The sequence below is a fragment of the Carassius auratus genome, chromosome 8, assembly GCF_003368295.1.
Source record: "Carassius auratus strain Wakin chromosome 8, ASM336829v1, whole genome shotgun sequence".
Classification (NCBI taxonomy): domain Eukaryota; kingdom Metazoa; phylum Chordata; class Actinopteri; order Cypriniformes; family Cyprinidae; genus Carassius; species Carassius auratus.
Genome location: NC_039250.1, coordinates 23708925 through 23732473, shown reverse-complemented (window position 1 = coordinate 23732473; position 23549 = coordinate 23708925). Strand labels below are relative to the sequence as shown.

Here is a 23549-nt window from a genome sequence, read left to right as displayed (position 1 = left end):
ATTTTGACTAATTTTGAATAATGGTTTGATGTCGTTTAATATTTGAAATTTTGATAGAAATGCTAAAATGTGAGGTCAAAAATGTCTTCTATTTTTTTTAAATCAATATTTTATATCATTCGTTATATTTTTTTTCTCTAGATTCTATTTTTTTCTTAGACAGCAAAGTTATATCATACAATGATACAAATTAAACCACACTTGTTTTTTTTTTAAAGAGATGCATTAGTGATAATATTGTAGCAATCCACTGAAACCACGGTGTCAGAAAACAGCTATTTCCTGTCTCTTATCATCTCATTCAGTTTGGAAACTCTTTCTCTTTACACTAGAAACTGACACGTTCTAGAAAGATTGCAACATTCTTAAGAGGTTTGTCACCAGAACTATTCAGGGTCAGGTAAAAGCACGTTTTGAAAACATTTCTGAAACGGCACATGCAAACAGGTGAGTGATTTGTTTCAGGCTTGCCTCCCCGTCCACAATAGACTTTGGCTACACCCAAAATCGCTTGAGTAGTTTAGAATAAATGGCTACTTAGCGACTGTTAAAAAGAAAGAAAGAAAGAAAAAAAAAGTGTGTTCTGTACAGTGCGAATAGATTGCAGATGCACTACATTTGTCAAGTGTAAAACTTCTTTTGCTTTTTGGGATAATTAAGAGTAGCCTACCGTGTCCATTTTCATCTGCTATGCAGTTTTAGATGCACACTTTGAATATATAGAGAAGAAAGTAATTTTTAACCATGCCTGATACTTTTATGATGCATGTGCATCTTTATGAAAGCGTCAGTCCATAATCATTGCTGCAAAGAGGAACTAGCAAAGCCTTAATGTATCCTTTTGTGTTCCGCAGAAGAAAGTCAGTCATACCGGTTTGGAATGACATGAAATGATTTACAATTTAAGTTGCTAAGACACGTCTCACTACCATTTCCTTTGAAAAACTCTTCCTGAAGCAAGCAAAACAATGGAACCTACTCAAGTTACACAAATACAAATCAGCTGAAGTTATAATAATCAGCATTCAACTACTCAAAATTAATTGTTCTAATACAAACTTCTTCAAGTCAGAAACAGATTTGTTAATAAAATGCATCATGACAGTGGAATCCAAAGTAATTTTATTACAAATTATTATTTTTGTATATACACATTATATACATAAAACATGTACAGAGCAAGGCACAAAATGTTTGTCATTTATGAGGAGCGCTTCTCTCCATTCTTCTGACCTTAAATAATACTCTGAATTCACATAAAAACCTTCTTCCTGTTGAAATCCACAGACAAGCGTAAAAAAAGTGGTCACCAGGTAACTTGGGAGATAATTTATGCCTTGGTACAAGGTGTGCATAAGGTTCATAAATAAGCTTGGTTTTACAGTGCTTTTTTTCCTTCATAAATTAAAAAATGTACAAAAATATATATGACAAGTATTGTGTTGTTAAGAAAAAGTCTGAGATCCACAAAAAAAAACAACATTGAGCACAACAGTAGAAAAACATACAAATAGTACCAAAAGAATCTCAAACAATTCAGAACTTCCCAACGGTAGAGAGAAATGCCCTGAGCAAGTCCAGTAACCAGTCATCATCACCCATCCAAGCAGCACAAGTTGTGTTCTACCCATCCAAACAAATATGGTGCATTATCCACCAAATGTGTCCCAAAACAGAGAAAAGTGCTCAGGCCCTTCATCACCTTGGGTCCCTGGTAACAGTGCTTCCGCTCAGTAATGCAATCTGCAAATAAATAAACAAAAAGGCAAATAAATTAAAATGAACAGCACAATAGATCAAATGTATAATAGTAGATAGTAGACATACATACCGTTTTCTAGGTTTGACTTCCCAGCCATCACGGCATTTAAGAAATGTAATTTCTTGCCCAGGAGATATCTCCGTCTTTTCAGCACAGAAGGTAAACCTGTGAATTTAATAGCGACATTAACAATCAGTTAATGAAATTAAAAATAAAATGAAATAAATAAAAGGAGCCATTCACAACCAATAAGTGCCAAGACAGCACTTACTTCTTCTGCGTTTCTCCTGCCTTGACTCTGATCCTCCGAACCTCCAGAACTTTTTTGTTCTGTGAACTTGACCATGACCAGAATGATGACTTGAGGTGTTTCAACACAGAGGACCAGGAATCAGAAGGGCCTTCCCAGCGAAGAGAAATCTTCAGCAGATCCCCGATGTCCTCTTCCGTGAAGACGAGAAATGTGTTTGTGAGGTTTAGACCAACTCTATCAGCACTGTGTAAACAGAGAAGCCAGGTTAGGTCTTCTGAAGAACCTATACAAAATGACGTTTAGCAGCAAACAGGAGAATATACTGGAACTCTTAATCATGAGGTGCTTACATCTCTACACTGAGGTTATCAGTATCATTGTGGGATCCGTGTAGTTTGATGTAGAATGTAGGATCTGCTTTATCGGAGCTCTTCCTGTCGAAAACATGCATCTTCATCTGATAGTGGAAACCTGGAGAGGATTGGGCAAACAACCACATTTTAGCGACTGCTCGTGACAGCTTGCGACTCCGAAACAAGACGCTAGGATTACTTGCCTCCAAAAGGTGTGTCTGCGCGAGTCTTCAGGTACATTTTGCTGTTTCTCCTCATGCGAATTTTCTTGGCGTTGTAGCCGATGCTGTTGCAGCGGTTCTTCCTGCAGCTCAAGCAAATGCCCTTCTTGAAGCGATCAGGGCCGGTACATTGAAAAGCGTAGCTCACGTGGTCCTTGTTCATGAGGGAGTCCACGAAGAGATGCACTGCCCGCTCATGTTCACACTTCATGACTTCCACAAAGTCTGTGTGGCGACATGAATGATATGGTAAAATGGAAGAGTTGGAATTTGGTTAAACAATAAAAACAAAAAAAAGCACTCACTTCCTGCAGCAGCAGTGGACAGCACATCTCCTAAGGAACAACCTGGCTGTACATCCCCACCATTGGGATAAATATCAATGTGCCCAATAGGCTCCTGGATCCCAATACTGACCCCAAAGCTCCCCGTGTGTATGTGTGCAGGACGTCGACAAAGTCTGCATCATCTGGAGAAAGCCTCTTGTGGGACTCTGCCCCTTCGAACATGGGGCCAGCTGGGTCTAAACCTATTTAAAAAGAACATATGTTTGGAATTGGTCTACATGTGTGCAAAAAGACGGAGCTATTTCTTTTTTGCTTCGTTCCAATAACCAAAGTGTCCATCATAAATCTAAAATCTCACCGGTTATACGTCCAATTCCTTTTACAAAAGTTCCAGCATATCCGGCAACATGAGCACCAAGACTGTATCCAATCATATGCACATCCTCAAGTTGTAACTGCACTTCTTCCTATCAAAAACAGACACGCATTAGATTATGAGGTCACATTGTTGCTGTACCATGCTCAGTGCCAGCTGGGGCATCCTTGTGGGAATGTGGGGGGCTGATATGCTCAGCTGCTTATTTACATGGCTTGATTCTGTCCTGTATAAAAAGACCTTCAGGGTCTAAGGAACCCAGCTACGATGCATGAATATTTATTGTTCCATGAGAATACCCACAGTGCCTTGGGCAAAATCCTGACATCTCAAACAACGAAAAAAAACTAATTGTACTTCGCCAGGACATCTGCTGTACTGACGCCAACAAAGACCCAATGTCCGAGGCCACAAGCAGAGTTTTCACGGTTGCCAGTTCTCTCAAACGCCCACAAAGAGAAACAAACACACTCAATGGGATGTATAATGTAGACGTACCTGGAGCCAGTCCAAAAGGGCTGCAATGCTCTGCCCAACCCGGTGGGTATGGTTAACGGCATCAGGGTAGAGCTGGTGGGCCAGGCCCAGCCAGTCGACCACCACCACATTTGCCTCCGACTCTCGTCTCTGGACAGCAGCCACCAGGTTGTGCATCCAGCTCTCAAACATCCCACTCATCTGTGAAAGATACCGCACCTTTTACCAAACCCAGCCAGCAAAGTTCCAGCAATCATGTGTGAAAGCCTAATATTTGCTTCACATCGGAGAAGTGAAGAAAGAACATTTCAGTTTTTTAACACTATTTCTGGATAACTTCCAGCAATGCATCAAAGACTAAATATGAGGAATCTTCTGAAGATTCAAAGGCTGTGATCATCTAGAATATCTCACCGTCCATCCGTGGATGATCAGAATTGTCTTGACTGAGGCGTCAAAGCCACACTCCTCAATGCTATCCTTTTTCCCAGGTTCGAGGTAACAGCCGTCGTCATCAAGATCCAAAGACTTTCGCATGTTGTATTTGATTCGGTCATGAAGTAGGACTGGATCCATTGAGAAGCTGTCCTCGGCATCATCTTGAAAAAAAATAGCAAAACCATGAATATGTTCATGTAAATCCCAAACTCTACATAATATTGGCAAGACTGGGTGCTTGAGGCATTCCAACGTGCTTAACTGTTTCATAAGGTGTTGAGTTTATTCATGGTAAGCCGTGTGACAACATCTCGTTTTAATGACTAGCTTGAACAATAAAGATGCTGAACGCTTTTTCTAATGAACCAGTTAAACCTTTTAGGAATGCTAAACAGTCTTAATTTGAGTTTACAAACAGTCTGCACACTTTCAAGTGGAAGAAACCTACGACTTTTCGACCCAAGTAAGGAAAAACTTGGTAGCAGGCAACTCCATGAGTTTAACCAATCAGAGAAGGAGAAATCAAATAAAAAACATCCTAAAAACGTTTAGGTCTTTGTAAAAAGTATTTATACAGGATTAATGCATACAGACACGGTCTTATGTTTTAGAGTTGTGTTATGTATCTTCCCTATAGTTTATTTACATTTAGATTGTTTTCGATTAAAATGTATGCGGTTTATGTTTCACCTACATCACGCGACCGGTGATGGAAAAATATATATTTGATTAAGTTAATTAAATTAATGTTTAATGAAAATTAATGTGTAAACGGGCATATTTCACCTGAAGATTTAGATTTCTAAACTAATTAGTTATAAATGAGTGAATATTATATCAAATTGAGCTAAACAACAGAAGAATAAACGTTTTAACCTATTATTTAACAGTACTGTCAGGTATTATAAAAAAAAAAAAAAAAAAAAAAAAAAGTTTATTTTTAAATTTCCTCGAACGTCAAAAAGTCGTTCAAAAGTCACCACAAAGTCACTGCGGTCGACAACGCGGCAGTCCGTGATAAAACGTGGACTTCTCTAGGCGGTAACTTTAGTTTAAAAGGCACATCCGAGACAAAGTGGATTGTCCGGTTTTGTCCCAGACACGTCAAGAAAGCGGACATTTGAACTTACAAGTGACTAATTTGAGTTTTTTCTTTGACAGGTTCATTCACGTAGTTAGTCGCAGTCAGAACGTGAGAATGCGAGACTTAACGTTTCTCACAGTTTGAATGAAATCAGAGTTATTGTTAGCCATTGTCCGTGAAAGGAACGACTGTTAACAGAACAGTAAAAATATAAATAATTTAGGGATTTTGCCCACTAAAGTAACCACTCACTTCTTTGAAAAGCATTAAACAGCAATTAGTTACCAAACTGAAGACAATTTTCTTACCTTTCAGTAGCGTGTTCTCGTCGGGTGCAGCGGCTAAGGCACTGAATGAATGGCACAGGATAAAACATAAGCAAAGTGCAATTCTTATTGATTTTTCTACCATAATGTTCAGGGCTTTAAAATAGTTTCGTTGTTCTTTTGACAAACTGGAGTTACTGAGGAAGTTGTACGTGTTAATCCTTCACGACGTGTCAGACAATGTATGAACCTGTATCAGGTTGCTCATTAGAGTTTTAAATAGTTTTTTTCAGTCATCTGACCATCGGCAGATATCTACGACGAAATTCTTTCTTTCTAATTGGTCAAGCCCCTGGAACTACGTTCTAAGGGGTGTGTCATATATATGTTGAATGAGTTGTAGAAGACTGGCACAATTCTCACGCTGTTAACCCTATGCTCCCCGCGCTCTAATACATGCAGCAGTGCACATGAGTCATGACTATGTTTACAAATACACAAACACGGGGTTGTCTACTATATGTATTAAAGTTGCGAACACATGGGTCTTTTGGGGTCACTGTTGTTCACATGTTGTTTTGCAATGTAGAGTAAGACGGGACTCCTTAGGTTTTGTATAAATTATTGCTTTATTTATTTGTTTGTACTTTTTTTTAACTCAAAAATGTTATCGGGAACTAAATTCCCCTAATAAAAATACAGATCATTTTGAGAAGATGAAATGTTATCAAATTAAAATTTTCCACTATAACACTGCATAAGCCAATTGTATTGAATTTGTTCAAATGGCATACTGAGGTCAATGTGCATTACAAAATTGTTGCACTCTCTTTATTTTTCCTCTTGGGAAATACATGTTCATTGGATTTTTTGCCAAAACTACAAAATAGGTTATATATAGAGAGAGAAATTCGAAAACAACCCTACTTTGAGACATGTTTAAAGTCTTGAAGTGAAACAGTTCTTATCCAAACTCAAACAGTTTTACACTCAAACAATTGAAACTCTATGATAAGAACCTTTAGGCTAAATGTAAACAGCATGATATTGTATAACAGCATGATATTGAGTGATATGATATACCAAAGTCAAATGCAATGACTAAACTGACTGGTGACTGCTGGACAAATGTGTGGATGGATTTGTTTTATACATAAACTAAATATGCAAATGAGCATTAGACCTATATTTTTAATTTCCAAATATACAGTCACTGGGCAATGTGACTTTTCTAAGTTGTTTAGGCTAAAATATCCATTTCCTAATCAAGACCAAAAGGCAAGGTGTGAATAAAAATAAAAAGCTAGACCAACTAGATCAATTTGTTTCTCACAGGCATTGGTCAGAAGTGTCAAAATGACAAGCTGTGTCTTAATTCAATTCAAGTTTATTTGTATATTGCTTTTTACGATACAAATCATTGCAAAACAACTTTACAGAAAATTAATATTTCTACAATATTTAGTAGCTTATCGGTGACTGTCAGTTTATGTGCATACAGGAATTTGCAGAAGAATTAATACAAGACGTACTCCACTAGCAATTATTATGTGATTGCATAGTAAGTAGCAATATGCTAGTTCTGTATGTTTCACGGTTAGGGTCATCTGAGGTACTCTGAGGGGTTGGCATCATCTCTTCTCAGGTGTTCTGGATCCAGACTGGAGCTTGTGTAAATCCTAGTGACCATGGGATGTAAATCCCGTTGCAAAACAGAGAAACAAATAGAGATATAATTATCATAGCTGCTGTTCCAACAAAGTATAATGAATTAGTTTAACCAAGAATAATAATGCGCATTTGATCAGATACAACTGCAGTGACAAATTATGAGGTGCATTATTCAAATGAATGGCGAAAGAGATGCGTTTTTAATCTAGATTTAAATAGAGAGAGTGTGTCTGAACCCCGAACATTATCAGGAAGGCTATTCCAAAGTTTGGCAGCCAAATGCGAAAAAGCTCTACCTCCTTTAGTGGACTTTGCTATCCTAGGAACTACTAAGTCCAGCGTTTTGTGACCTTAGGTCACATGGATTGCGTGATGGATTGTAGCTTGATGGATTGTGGTATAAGGCTAGCTATGTACGCAGGAGCTAAACCATTTAGGGCCTTATAGGTAAGTAATAATAATTTGTAACTGATAAAAGGGGGAAGTCATGGCCTAATGGTTAGATAGTCGGACTTGCAATCCAAGGTTTGTGAGTTTGAGTCCCGGAATGGCAGGAATGGGGGGGGGGGTTAAAAGGAGAGCACGAACTCTGAGTATGGGTCACCATACTTGGATGTATGTCACATCACTTATTATTTTTTTATTTTTTTATTTATACGGAACTTAATTGGTAGCCAGTGCAGAGACTGTAAAATTGGGGCAATATGCTGTATTTTGGACTACCTGTAGCTTGTTTATTGAAGATGCAGGACATATGGTGATAAATGAGATGACTCCCCATTTAAATAAACAAAATGTAAGCGATTAGACAGGTCTTAGAAAACAATACATTTCTTACAGACTACTGAATGTTGGTGAAATCCAAGTGGGTCATATAGAAAAACCTTGGCCCCCTCCTTCCATAGTGGATTTTCTTCTAGAAAACACCCTGATGAAGTCTGCGTAGAAGACCAGGCTTGCATAATAAAGAGCTATAGAGCTTTACAAAAACACATTATTCATCAGCCACCTTCTCTGTCACAGAAGAACATTTGGAAATCAAAAACACTGACCTAGTAACTTACTTTTAGTGTCTAATCAAATCTCACATTTTCTTCCACATGTATCCAGTGGCTAAGCTTACATAATGTGAATCTGGGCACAACACATTTGTTTCAGGGCAGTATATTGGAGTCTGCCCTGGGTTAGGTAAGAATATATTTGGGTTAGTTAGGTCATAGAATGACAACTGCAGCATAGCAGACGATTACAAAACTCATTTGTTACATTTTTCACTGTCTTTAAAGTCTTGTTTATTTGGCACTGTTACTTCTAAAAGTTTTTAATCCTTTTGTTCTAGGATATTAAACTTTGGTGTATGGCCTGCAAATTGAACACTGTAGGCCTATTGAATTTAGACACATAATACAATCCAGATTTGCATGTCCTAAAGGAAAAACTAGTGCATACAAGACAGCAATAGAAAAGAGTTAAAGTAGTTAAAATGATACAGGTTTCTCAAGGTCATGGAGAACCCTGGCAATATGGGAATTATTAATAGTGAATTTCCATGTTAAGGCTAATTACAAATAAAGTAGCCTAATATAATATAGCCTAATAAGTAGGCTATTAATAAATGAATATAAATAAGGCTGAAATGAGCTCCAAAACTAAGTTTTGAAAAACTGCATTCGTTTAAGAACTTAAATAAATTGGTTAGAATATTATTCAGATATTATATTTGATTGATCAATATATCAGTTGTTTGGCTTTTTGTCTGCTCTGGCTGTTGTAAGATCTGTTTCGGCTTTTAGTTTAGGTTTTTGTGGAATTTCCTGCTACATTGATAGATGTGTATTCATTAAATTATTATGTTTATGTTATATTTTTATATCAAATAGAGACAATGAGATAATTGTATTTTGCAGACGGTTTACCGGAAATAGCTTTTGTTTTGAGTCTGCGCGCGTTGCGCGAGCTGTGAGGACCAGCAGGTGATCAGTACTGTATGGCAGCTTCCACTGCATTAATAGTGAATTATACTAGAATACAGACATTAACATCATATTTCCAGCACTGTCGATAAAAATGGATTAATCCGAAAACATTCAACCTGAGAAGCCCTTTTTGTCAGTCACTGGGAAGGTTTGGACTGAATTTCCCCCCTCCTGGTGCAGCTAAACAAAGCTTGCACGCGTTCATATGCAATCTACGCGTGTTTTCTTACCGGAGCAGAATATCATCCGGCTCTAGACATGACATACGGGGCAAATAGTCATTTGAGAAGGTTAATTCATTCACCGAACACATTTTGTGTGTTTGCATATTCCGCCACCATGTGGGTGTTATCGATACTGTCAATGAGATGCTTAAAGCAGAGATTTAAATACATTGCAGATGGATTATAACGGTTTTGATCAGTTTTCCATGGGTCTTTCACGGTCTATTGTTACATATATATTATGTTTGTCACTTAGACATGCTGCCACTGTGGTCTCAGGGACAGAATTTGCTCGGCAGATCCATAAAGAAGTGCAGAGTGATATAAAGCGAAACTAGTGGCCCAAGGCAACGAGTCCTCATCTGAGTGTCATCCTAGTGGGCGATGATCATGCCAGCCACACTTACGTGAGAAACAAACCCCGAGCAGCTTCACTGATTGGTGAGCAACACACAAAGTCAATATAAACTTCAACGTTTTGATGTGGAAGCAATGATTCACAGCAAGAGGTCCACTAGGGGGGCTCTGCAAACTTCTAAGGAGGCCAAAATAAGTCTTAAAATTAATTAAATGTAGTTAAATGAACATAATCCTAAGTATAGTGCTAAAAAAGAAAACACATTCAACTTTATACTGATATTGTATTTAAAATTTTTCATGAATTTGTTTTATTATAACTGATGTAACATTGGGGATTTACAGAAGCCCATTTCTGCCACGGAATAAATACAAATTAAAAAGGTACTTGCAACTTTTTATCTCACAATACTGAGATGAAAAAAACTACAAGATATAAACTCACATTTCTGAAAAAGTCTGGATTTTGAGATATAAAATTGTGAGAAAAAAGTTGCAATTACCTTTTTTTCATGGTAAAAACAAATAAACAATTGTGTGATATAAATTCAAAATTCTGAGAAAAAAAAGTCAGAATTTAGAGTTTCTGTTGCACAAATCTGTGTTTATATTTTGTATAAGTCTGAACTGTGAGATAAAAAGTCATAATTAGCTTATTATATATATATATATATATATATATATATATATATATATATATATATATATATATATATATATATATATATATATATATATTATTTTGTGGCAGAAACAGGCTTCCATGCATATTGCATTAAATAGGAGGGCCTTAAAATATGGTCTCAGACAAAGGTTGGCTTTGAATCAAAAATAGAACAACTTACGATATGTACGACAAGTACGATATAATCATGTGTTCACCAATCTCTTCTTCAAATGGTACTTGTTTGACAAGGCATGTCAATCAGCACAATCTTCAAGCCATCATCGGTATCTCAGGAAGAGATGGTGGAACTGATAGACAAATTCAACAGAGACAGAAACATCAGCAGGCTGCTGGTCCAACTCCCTCTTCCAGGTACTCAATTATTCTGCTGGATAAAAAAAAAAAAAAATGTGAAACTGTTTGTGTAAAATATGAATTGCGAATAAAAATGGGGTTATTCATTGCTTCACATCTTTACTGTAGTGAAACAAGCTAAATCTAATAGTGAAAGCTAATTTCTTAGCTACAATAAAACCACAGGTGGCCGAATATATCTGGATCAGGTTTGTAATTGTGAATTCATGTTTTGAATGCATCTCTCTCAGTCAGAGCACATCAGCGATGAAATGCTGTCACCCCAGAAAAAGACTTTGATGGATTCCACATAGTAAACATTTTGGAAAACTCTTGGACCAGAGGTGCATGGTGCCAGCCACAGCAGTGGTGGTGTGGGAAATCCTCAGAAGAATGAGTTTGTGACAGCTTTCATAGAACTGAGATAAAAATCTTCTTTGAGTTGTAGAATAGTTTCCAATCCCCAGCAGAGGTGTGATTGGGTTGTCTGTGACTACATTGGTTAGGAGCAGGTACAACAACAGTATCTGATGTCAGTTTATATTATTACTTACTCATTTGAAAACATTGCTTTGCAATTATATCTGTTTTTTGATGTTTTGTCCATGCCATGGGCATTGGTAAATTTGAGTTATAAATGTTTCCTCAAATTACATACTAGCAGTCAAATGTTGTTTTTTTTAATGTTTTATAAAAGACATCTCTTATGCTCACCAAGGCTGCATTTTCTTTTATAATATTATTATTTATTTTTTTAGCAGCCATTACTCTAGTTTCACTTGATCCTATTGTAATATGCTGCTAATTATTATTGGTTATAATTTATTAATAATGGTTGTTATTATTATCAGTATTTTGATTTGTAACATTTTTGTTGAAACTCCAATGCATTTTTATTTTTTGTTTTTTTCAGGATTCTTCGATTATTATTGTTATTATTATTTTTTTTTACATGTTTTCTAACATAGCCTTTACTGTTACTTGTTCTGATCTGTTCTGTACTGTTACTGAATTAATGCACCTCATAAGAGTTTAGTTTGTTTGTTTTTTAAATTGTAGTTGAATGGTAGTATGTCACCATTTCCACAAAAATATTAAGCAGCCAAAACATTTATACTAATAAGAACTGTTTCTTGAGTAACAAATCAGATATTAAAATGATTAGACTGAAGAAATGGCGTCTGAAAACTTAGCTCTGCCATCACAGGAAAAACTGTTTTCCAAATATAAACTTAAATTGTAATAATATATCTCAATCTCACTGTGTTTTTGAACTGCAGCCTTGGTGAAAATAACAGACCTCCTCTAAAAGATTGAAAAACTTAATTATTCCAAACTTATGACTACTATAAATGTCCCTTTTTTCAGGCATTGAAACAGTTGGAAAAAATGTGTTTGTCGTTGGGAGCTCCAAGAATGTAGGAATGTCGCAATGCTGCTACATTCGGATAGAAACCATGAACGGCCGGGAGGTGAGATTTGTGTCATTACCCATTATTATTATTATACATTTTTTTGTATTATTTTGTATTTTTAAAATCGGGTGGAGAATCCTCAGTTTTTATTTTTTTCTGTTCCGCCGCTGGTCCAATGGCCGGCGGCACCCAGTTTTTCATAGAAGAGCAATTTCTCTTTCCTCCGAGGTGCAAGGCTCGCGGGTTGCCTCCTCATTCTCACCCACGAAGCCCCCTTTCGCCAGCGTTCAAGAGGTCGCGGTTCTGAGACGCAACGCCTCTCCACGCGTCTCTGGCCAGTTCCTCTGGGAACACGAGGAGTTTGGCCGTGATGACTTGGAACACGATGCCTTCTGGGCCATCCGACACAACTCCCCATCGCTGCACCACTGTGGGTATGTCGACTGTCTCTTTGGTGCCACTTGTACGGAGTTTGGCAGCGTGGCTTGTCCTGCCCAACCCGTCACGATGGCTCATTCAGACGGTCCGACTTGGTTATGCGATTCAGTTCGCCCGGCGACCTCCTGAGTTCAATGGCATCCCCGAGACTTCGGTGCCAGTCCGGGACGCCTCTGTCTTGCGCGAGGAGATTGCTGTCCTGCTGGCGAAGGATGCAATAGAGCTGGTCCCTCCAGCCGATATGAGGACGGGGTTTTACAGCCCTTACTTCATCGTACCCAGGAAAAGCGGTGGCCTTCGGCCTATTCTGGATCTGCGAGTCTTGAATCGGGCCCTGCACAAGCTCCCGTTCAAGATGCTGATGCAGAAACGCATTCTCAAATGCGTTCAGCCCTAGGACTGGTTTGCAGCGATCGACCTGAAAGACGTGTACATTCATGTCTCGATCCTCCCTCGCCACAGACCGATTCTGCAATTTGCACTGAGGGTCAGGCATGGCAGTACAATGTCCTCCCCTTCGGGCTCTCCCTGTCCCCCTGTGTCTTCACGAAGCTCGCGGAGGGCACCCTTGCCCCACTCTGGGAAGTAGGCATCAGGATCCTCTCGATGACTGGCTCATTATGCCCCGATCCCGAGAGCAGTTATGCGATCACAGGACCTTGGTCCTCTGGCACCTCAGTCAGTTGGGGCTTCAGGTCTACAAAGAGAAGAGCAAGCTCTCCCCTGTGCAGAGAATCTCTTATCTCGGTATGGAGTTAGACTCGGTGAGTATGACGTCACCAGCGAGCATGCCCAGTCAGTTCCTTCAGAGGCAGGACAGTGGTACCACTGAAACACTTTCAGAGGCTCCTGGGGCATATGGCATCCGCAGCCGCAGTCACGCCGCACGGGTTGCTCCATATGAGGCCACTTCAGCACTGGTTGCACTCCCTAGTCCCGAGATGGGCATGGCGCCGTGGTACACATCGTGTCACCATCACACCGATGTGTTGCCGCCAATTCAGCCACTGGTCAGACCCTGCCTTTCTACGGGCCGGCATACCCTAAAAACAAGTGTCCCGGCATGTTGTTGTCACAACAGATGCCTCCAACACGGGCTGGGGCGTGACATGCAACGGGCAGGCAGCTTCAGGGTCCTGGACAGGACCTTGACTGCTTTGGCACATCAACTGTCTGGAGTTGCTGGCAGTGCATCTAGCCTTACGGCGGTTTTGGTCTCTGTTGCTAGACAGGCACGTGTTGTTCCGCATGGACAACACTGCGGCTGTTTTGTACATCAACCGACAGGGCTGTCTACGATCACATTTGCATGTCTCAACTCGCCTGCCATCTCCTCCTCTGGAGTCAGATGCGGCTCAAGTCGCTGCGCGCTATCCACATCCCGGGGGAGCTCAATTGTGCAGCCGACGCGCTCTCACGACAGCTCGCCTTTCCCCGGGAATGGTGACTCCATCCCTAGACGGTCCAGCTGATCTGGAGTTGATTTGGGGAAGCCCAGTTAGACCTGTTTGCTTCCCACAAGTCATCCCACTGCCAGCTGTACTATTCCCTGTCCCAGGCCCCCCTGGGCACAGATGCACTGGCACACAGCTGGCCCTCGGGCTCTACGCAAGTATGCGTTTCCCCCAGTGAGCCTGCTCACACAGATACTGTGCAAGGTCAGGGAGGACGAGGAACAGGTCCTGTTGGTTGTGCCTTTCTGGCCCACCCGGACCTGGTTTTCGGAACTCATGCTCCTCGTGACAGCCCCTCCCTGGCGCATCCCCCTGAGGAGGGACTTTCTCTCTCAGGGGCTAGGCACCATTTGGCACCCGCATCCAGATCTTTGGAACCTCCACATGTGGCTTCTGGATGGGGCGAGGCAGACCTAAGTGATCTGCCACCAGCGTTGGTAGACACTATAACTCAGGATAGAGCCCCCTTTATGAGGCAGGCCTATGCTCTGAAGTGGAGTACGAATTGTTGTTCTTCTCACCAAGAAGAACCCTGGAGATGCTCGGTCAGAGTCGTGCTTTCTTTCCTGCAAGAAAGGCTGGAGCGTGAGCTGTCCCCCCTTCACCCTGAAAGTGTATGTGGCATCACAATGCAGTGGACGGCCGGCCCCTGGGGAGGCATGACCTGATCGTTAGGTTCCTGAGGGGTGCCAGAAGGTTACATCCTCCTAGGACACCCCTGATTCCCTCCTGGGATCTCTCTATTGACCTGGCGGGACTTCAGAGGGGTCCCTTTGAGCTGCTGGATTCAGTCGAGCTTAAGTTCCTGTCTCTCAAGACAGCGCTCCTGATCACGCTCACTTCCATCAAGAGGGTCGGGGACCTCCAAGCATTTTCGGTAAGTGAAGAGTGCCTTGTGTTCAGGCCGGCCTACTCTCACGTTGTCCTGAGACCCCGGCCGGGATACGTGCCCAAGGTTCCCACCACTTCCTTCCGAGATCAGGTGGTGAACCTGCAAGCGCTGCCCCTGGAGGAGGCAGATCCAGCCTTGGCGTTGCTGTGTCCCGTAAGAGCGCTTCGCATATACGTGAACCGCACCCAGAGCTTCAGAAGCTCTGAGCAGCTCCTGGTCTGCTTTGGAGGTCAGCATAAGGGGAAGGCTGTCTCCAAGCAGAGATTGGCCCACTGGATAGTGGATGCCATCGCCTTGGCGTACCATTCCCAAGGCGAGCCGTGGCCCCTGGGGGTGAAGGCAGACAGACAGACCCGTTCTGTCAGTCTCTTCTGGCAGCCATTCAAATCTGTACTCTAAGGTAGGACCTGCCTCAGAGACCATATCAGTATCTCCACATGTCACCTCCCTATGGGTGGGATGTGGTCTCCATAGCGACCTTTTCCTAAGGCTCGCTTTCCCATTGTCTTGCCAAGCTGAAAGAACAAATAGGGAAAATTTGAAGCAATCTTTCTCTGAAGGTTGAAATCCCTTCCATCAACTTTATGTGGGCGGAACAGCAGCGTGGCCCCTTCGGTACCAAGGTCAGTGAATTTGCGCTGGGGCTTTGGGAAGGTTACGACCATAAGCGTAGCTTTTGTGGCACGCCACGTCTTGCCGACAATTTTGACAGTGTTCAGGTTGTGGCATTTTCCATAGGACCCCATATGTCGTTCGACATAACTCGTAGTGACAGACAGATAGGGAACGCCTTGGTTACGTACGTAACCCTCGTTCCCTGATGGAGGGAATGGAGACGTTATGTCCCCATGCAACAACCTTGGACCAGTCGATGTTGCCGGGAGACGTTCTGGGCTGCTCAGCGTAAAACCTAATGAGTGGATGCACCTGTCGCCCTATTTATACCCATTGGCACGGGGAGTGGCTCAGGTATGTTAAATTCACTAGCCAATGTTCATTGACATTTTCTCTTAAACTCAGAGATGATTGGCCTCCCAAGTGAGACCCCATATGTTGTTCGACATAACGTCTCCGTTCCCTCCATCAGGGAACGAGGGTTACGTACGTAACCGAGACGTTTTGAAATCCCAAGCGCCCCCTAACATTCACATTGCACTATACTCGGTTTGAACCCTTTTCATTTAATTTTCTTGTTACAATATTCATAACCATTTATGTTTAAGAAATCCCACCAACACTTACATTTCCCAAAGACTTAGACAAGGAAACTGTGCCAAAAAGCTGAATGCAATGCATTTTTTAAATGCAGATATTAAGATGTTGTTGTTTTTATCAGCAGTGTTTAGTATGAAAATACTTTACTTGAAAGTACTAAGTAATTACAGCAAACTGAAAAGTAAAACTTAGTTTTTTTTAATTAAGTTGCAGGAACATTTTCAGAATTTCAATCAATAATCTACATCCCAGTCACCTCGCTTTTTGAAGGGGAGTGAGCGAATTGCGAAATTCACAGAATGAACGGATGTTGCCTCTGCTGACACAAGCTGTCAAATCATTACAATCAAGAATGAACATTTTACCAGTAACCTGTAATAAGCTTCTCAAACAGTAATGGAAAACTGCTGAGAAAACAAGATTTCATCATCCTTAACCATGTAGTTTTATGCTATATTTTTAAATATATAATAGGCGGTAGTATATTGATTGTTTTAAAATCCATATACTGCATGTGGAAACAGAATGCAAATGAAGACATGCAAAGTAAATGTTGTTTTCAAAAATACCTGTTTCTTTGCATAGAATTAAACAGTGATTAAAATATTAGATGGAACCTATTAATCCTAAATAGTTTTGAAAAAGGTTTGATAGTTGCATCATAACTTTTGATTTGCATGTCTCCAGAAATAAGATTAGTTATAATTATTAGAGAATTCAATTCTATAGATCTCAGTGATTAGGAGTAGGTTTGTGCAAGATTTTGATGATTTCAGCAGATAAAACACAAGACATGTTTGAAATGAATTGTGAAATTTCATTGAAAGTTTGTGCTCCGACATGTATTACATTTTTTAATAATGAGAGAAACGGTTCTGCTTTTCAATTTTGTGTGACTCATAGCCTTATAGTATAAAAGGTGAACCTGTGATTACCTGAAGAAACTTTAAGGTTTTGGCAAAACCTCTTAAATCTGTCTAATGTTGAGTTTCTGTGACAGGATGAGTATTGTATTATATAGAATCATTCCCGTCATTTTGCTACATCCGTGGAATTACAGTAGCTATTTTAATTCTGCAGCATGTAACCTGTGATTAGCCAAATTTGATAGCTTTTAGTTTATTTGGTGGTGTAGTTACACATTCTGCAAATTTCTGCTTATGAATGTTATCGTCATGCTGGTGAGCAGAAACCACCAAACCATGAACATTTTTTTTGCTAAAGATTGTGTGGAATGAGCAAAAGATGGAAGATGGCACTTTAAAAATGGCATGAATTTACTGGTGCCTGCATACAATGAAATACTAAGAAATGTTTCAATGTTTTAACATTGTTTTTCTGTGCATGGCAATCAAACTATATTAGATTCAACAATGAAATAAACTAATGAACAAAATACTAGATAAATACTCCTGATGAGTATTGTGTCATTCAGGTGATTCCACGGTTGTTATTGCTCATAGTTGCACTCCTCTACCACACTGAAAAAACTTGCCAGTCTGGCTGACACAGCTTTTTGTGTCCTGGTCAGGTATCATTATTACATGGCTGTCTAGAATACTCAACTCTGATTGGTCAATAGCTGCAGTCTGTGGCCAAATATAATTGTGTAATGACTGCTAAACTGCAAGACTTATGAATGTTATGAAGACTTATGAATAGAGCTGCAGTTATCGATGTCGGCATCAACCGCATGCAGGACCCTGTCACTGCTAAACTTCCGCTTGTTGGAGATGTGGACCTTTATCTATACGTCAATATCAATATCAATACGAGTGGTTCATACAGTGTTTGCTGTGTTTTACAAGTCCGCTTCGTGTCAAGCCATTTTTCACCAACAGTTTGTTCCTCCACTGAGCTTTTGAGTCAATGCCGAATCAATGCAATTCTTAAATTAATCTTCTGGTTTGGTTTTGTGAAGAGAGTGTTTGGATTCATTTAAGAGATCTGATATGAACATGACAAGGTTTTCAGTGAATAATGATTCATAATTCCATCTGACTTGAGGAAGAAGATAAATAGTATGGGTTTGGATTGGAATGACAGAATTTCATTCATTTTTGAGTGATCGGTTCTAATACTTCTGCATGTGCGTCAGTCAGTCTATCTGATATTGTGTCTCAAACCCTCTAGGGCTCTGTTTGGCTCTTTGTGTGTGTTGGTTGGTTGGCTGGAAGTCACATAGCAACATGATTTATAGTTCGATTTCTTTTCTCTTGGAGGAATAAAAGAAATACTTGGCTTGGGCAGAGCTCTTAGTTTTATTTAAGACGTGGTTTGTTTTTGTCTCCCTAATCAGCTGTGAAGGTCAAGGCTGGATTCATCACTCCTGTGCCTGGAGGAGTCGGCCCAATGACCATCGCCATGGTAATGAAAAAACACAGTCACTTCTGCCAAAAATGCTCCAACATACTGAACAAAGACACAAAACCTGCTATTATGGGTGGACAAGATACAAGCACTTCATCCTGGATATTTCAATTGGCACTAATTGTCCTTATCTTAATTATATACGCAAGCCCCTGCAAGCTTCCTTTACAACATCCTTCCCTGCCTCTCGGCAAGCTCTAACAGGCCGTTCTAGCTGGCACGGCAGCCATGCATGGCTATGACAGTAACTACACCCTAATTCTTTTCTTAAAAATTAGAGAGATGCCTCCTCAGTGATTCTTAGTAACTGCTTGCTGTGCTAAAGTATTATTATTTCGTCGGAGCCGAGAAAAATAAGGTGCAAGTGTAACATTACCTCCCTGACAAAGCATGAGTGAAGCCGAAAGTCTGTTGCATCATCCTCACAGAGAGTTTCGGTACGACTTGCCTGGCCGCTCAACAGTTGGCCTCATGGCAGGGTAACAGATGGTTCTCAGATATCTGAGACAAACGAGACATTAATACATTTTCTCAGGAAATTCTTTTAAAAGTGTAGTATAAAAAAATAAATAAAAAAAAAATGGCAAAAAAAAAAAAAAAACTTAAGGATGCTGCTGTATTTAATATTTATTTATTCATCTGTCCATTTAAGGTATTTATGCTTTGTTTATTTATTTATTTTTAATAAATCATAGTTTTGGATTTTTAGCCCCATGAAGTATTTAATATTATTTACTAAAGTGCAATTTATGGAATGTTCTTGACATTAAACACTTTTTTTTTTTTCTTTTAGCATTTTGGGTCCTTTACATTCAAATTGCCAATGAAAAAAAAAAAAAAAAAAAAACATTTTTATATACCCATATTTTGCATTATTAAAAAACTGATAAAAATATATATAAATATGACTTGAAAGTAAAACAACTTGAATGCTTCTTAAGTTCTAAAATATAATATCTTGTATGAGGAACAGACCAGAATTTTAAGCCACAATTCAATGAAAATCAACCCTTGCTGTGTGAAACTGAAGAATAGCAAGCAAAAACCATGACGTTTGGCGCCATTGAGATCAAACGTGGCGTGACATGTCTTGGCATGAAAGAGTATGCAAATCTGAATGAGATTTGTGAGATATGGCAGGAGTCAAATGGACTACCGTACTTTTACAGTACTTTTTGTCGTTTTTGGTCACCACTCACATTTATTGTATGAAACAGATCAGAGATGCTGACTAACATTTTTTTGTGTTACATGAGAGGGAATACATGATGACATAACTTTCATTTTTGGTAAACTATCCCTTTTAAGGCTCTTGTGTTGCTAAAGATATTTCAGTCTGTGACTCTTTAAAAGGGATTGGATTCTTGCTGTTCTTAAATATCGGTGGTTTACAAGAAGAAGCTGTGCATGAAAGAGTCTTCATCAATAAACCAGCTCATGGAAGATTTAAAGGCATAGTTTACTCCAAAACCAACATTGTCATCATTCACTCGCACCCTCATGTCGTTCCAAACCTGTATAACTTCCTCTTGTGAAACATAAAACAAGACATTTTGAGAAATACAACAGAAGTCAATATCCTAAATCCTTTGCATGTTACCAAAATCTTTTAAAATATCTTGTTTTGTGTTTCACAGAGGAAAGTAAGTTTATAATGATATGAGAGTGAGTAAATGATGACAGATTTTTCATTTTTGCCTTGTGGAAAAGCCCCATCTGATTACAGATAAAGAAATATAAATACAAATCATTTAGAAGTTTGGAAATCAGTTATATCATTGACCTGTCAAATAATTTAAGATTATTACTTATTATGTGATATATTTAACATATCTATTTTGCTGTTGAGATAAATGTTTTGAATGGATCTTTCAAAACCTTTCAAATATTTCATTTCTAAATTATGTCTTCCCACATAAACGCTTAAAAATATTAAGTAGCTGATTCAAATTTTTTTGTCAATTGGAATATATCTACACTGTGTCCAACAGCTAAATATGATGTCAGATCGCTGGTTAAGTTACAGGAAAATGTTATACAGACTGCAGAGTTTAGTGCATGAGAAAGGTTATTTTTTAATTGTAATTAATAACTACCCCAAAAAAGTGACTACCCCAAAAAAGAATAAAATATGTTAAAATATGAAAAACATTCAAAATAGGATGCTTTTTTTCTTTCTTTCGGGAATACTTATTGCTTTCATTATGTGACAGGAGTGGAATGTGACATAAGTGTGAGTAAAACACATTTAACAATGAAAATAATACTTTGACTGAATCTGTAATTAGACTTTTCTTTAATACCACTTGTGCCAATAACTATGTCAGAAGCCTGTTTTTGCAGCTGCAGGGAAATACTTTGAACACTTTTTAAAATGTGGGGGCACAAAACACGCCTGTGCATGCTGCTCGCCTGTGTGGATCAGGAAGTATTGTACAGGTATGGGTAAAAGACTCTGGAATCACTGCACTTCCTGTCAGTAGTTAAAACGATTGGCTACCATTAGTGACGCAGAAACGGATATAGAAGGATGGTATAAATTGTGGGGAAAAACCGCTTTCATTTGGAGAGCAACCGAAGTTTGAGGAAAACCGGATACACCCAGAATCTCCAGTCAAACTGAACCTGTATTTGGGCCTCAGCATGACTCAAGAAGTGGATAAAAGGTGTTTGCACTATCAGGGTGAGTCATAATACTTTTCAGAACACAAAAATAGATCCTATTTGAAGCTTACAACAAAATGAATGTCTAATACTTTAAAGTGTATTACTAAAATGTAATCTTGTGTATCAGTTCTTGGATTGATGGTAGTGTTAGCCGTCTTCTCTGGACTTGGAGACACTAAAGAGAATTCAGAGGATGGGATCCTATACAACACAACACACAGTAACGGTAAGTACGTCAAAATTATATAACATTATTTTGAAAGACTACAACTTTTTTTTATGTTTCTTACCAGGCTGCATTTATTTGATAAAAAAAATTCACTAACAGTTAAAAGAAGTGTTTTCTATTTTAATATAATGTATTCTCTCTCTCCCTCTCTCTCTGTATATATACTCTAATTATAGTTTGTTGACATGCAGATGCTAAGTTACTTATAATTAGTATGCTCTGTGCTAAGAATGCTAAGAATGCAGGTTCTTTGGCATGTGGACACAAGTCTGAATGCCTGTCCAATAAAATCACAATCCTTCATGTTTAACTGTCTGGGTGTGTGTGTGGGTGTCTTATCAGCAGAAAGTGCAGAGGAACCACAAGTTTTGGCTGTTCAAAAGTCCTGCGGTCCAAAACATGAGGGATTTTGTCTCAACGGTGCATGTTCCTACTCCTCCGACCTGGACATCCCCATCTGCCGGTGAGACCAGCCACCAATAACCCCTCAATACATTAGAGATCCCATCAGTCAGTTGACACTGATGATCAGGTCTTGATTATCTAGTTCATGTTTGTTTGATTAGCAAACTGGCAGGTTGCAAAGCTTGGGTTGTGGCTGTGATGTGAATAAAGCCTTGTGGATGTTTACAAAATGGGACGATCTCTTAGAGATGTCACACCCAAATTTCCTGTTAAACAAGGAATCAACATATGGAAAAATAACTGGTAAACGATGGATTCTGAGACCTTCCTAACCAATGTGATTTCTACTGTCTTTAGGTGTGACAAAATGTACAACGGTGTGCGCTGTGAGAATTATATTCTGAACTCCCATCAATTGTCTAGTCCTGAAGGAGTCATTGGTATTATCTGTGGTGTAGTTTTATTACTGGGAATCGTTGTCGGACTGATGTACTGCTGTTTAAAGAAAAGGTAAAATCCTGAATACAGCGATTAGGCTTTGTTTATTGATTATTTTTACATTTATTTCTTTATTTTAAATTGTTATTTAATTACTTTAACTTTACTGTTATATTATCAGACAATGTTTGTAAATCAATGAAAATGGAAGCATTTATTGAATGTTTTTTTTAATGTATTTTCTGGTTTATATTTCACAGGTGTCAAAAGTCGTCACCACCCTACAAGAACTATGGCTTTGAAAACTCTGTTTAATTTATTGGGCCAGATATAATTCATGCTCTTAAATAGTGCTTTTAGGCCTAAGACAAGAAGGGGGACAAAATATCAAGACTGATTCTACCAGCAAAACAGGCCAGACTTTGGAGCAGAGACACTACACCCTCTAGAGAACGGAGCAAGAATAGCAAAGAAACACTTTGTGAAACTTTGTGATCTTCATGTTCCACAAAGGACACATTGATCCGATGGTTTTCAGTCCTGTTCCTTTTGCATTTTCCACGTCTCCATTATCAGACACACTCATTTGAGTTCATGGGGCTCTTTCCTAATGAGCTGGTGATCTGAATCAGGTGTATAAATTATGTGTAAATATGTGCAGAGCTGTGGGTCTCCAGGAACAAGTTTGAAAACCACTGCATTAATCAATGTAATTTATTACAATAACAGTCAAAATGGGAAAATGCATGATGTTTAACACAATTATTTTGTTATTTACAAGTTATAACATAACTTGGGCACTGTAATGTTAAAATAATTTACTAACATTTAAAAAACTGCATGTAAAACTGTCAATCAGATGAATTTTTGTGTATCCATAAGCAAATGTCCTACGCTGCCTCCGTTATGAATGTATTATTTAAGTGCACACAGGTATTTATTGCACAGCTTTAAACATGATAATACTAAATATAAAACCTAAACTGTGCGAATGTATTTGTATCAGATATTTATTTATTGACAAATTTGTATAAAATTTGCACCTGAAATAAACAAAAGACAAGTCAAAATGTCTTTCATTTGAAATTACTGTCGCATTGCTGCATTATGATCTTTATGATCTCAGCTCAAGCATTATTACATTTAATAACTGTAAATGTATTGCAGTGTTGTAAGTTGTTTGAAAAATGAAAAGCAGATCATATTGTTTTAATGAAAAATGTCAATATGTAGAATAAATGTGTTCCTGTATTCTGAAAA

General features: G+C 39.0%; 1 protein-coding gene and 2 pseudogenes across 2 annotated transcripts; 2 read left to right on the top strand and 1 right to left on the bottom strand.

Moving 5' to 3' along the window:
- Positions 1 to 1099: 1099 nt before the first annotated feature.
- LOC113107726 (endothelial lipase-like) lies at positions 1100 to 5800 on the bottom strand (annotated as a pseudogene).
- Positions 5801 to 9176: 3376 nt separating this feature from the next.
- Positions 9177 to 19080, top strand: LOC113107727 (probable bifunctional methylenetetrahydrofolate dehydrogenase/cyclohydrolase 2; annotated as a pseudogene).
- Positions 19081 to 20991: 1911 nt separating this feature from the next.
- LOC113107724 (epigen-like) lies at positions 20992 to 23549 on the top strand. 2 transcript variants are annotated; one of them, XM_026270415.1, is made up of 5 exons: positions 20992 to 21233; positions 21345 to 21443; positions 21789 to 21909; positions 22209 to 22361; positions 22550 to 23549. In XM_026270415.1, exons 1-5 carry the CDS (start codon positions 21194 to 21196, stop codon positions 22602 to 22604), a joined length of 468 nt encoding a protein of 155 aa, XP_026126200.1. In that variant the 5' UTR covers positions 20992 to 21193; the 3' UTR covers positions 22605 to 23549. The 2 variants fall into 2 exon arrangements, with proteins under 2 accessions (XP_026126200.1, XP_026126201.1); XM_026270416.1 differs by having other exon boundaries at positions 21005 to 21233; positions 21792 to 21909.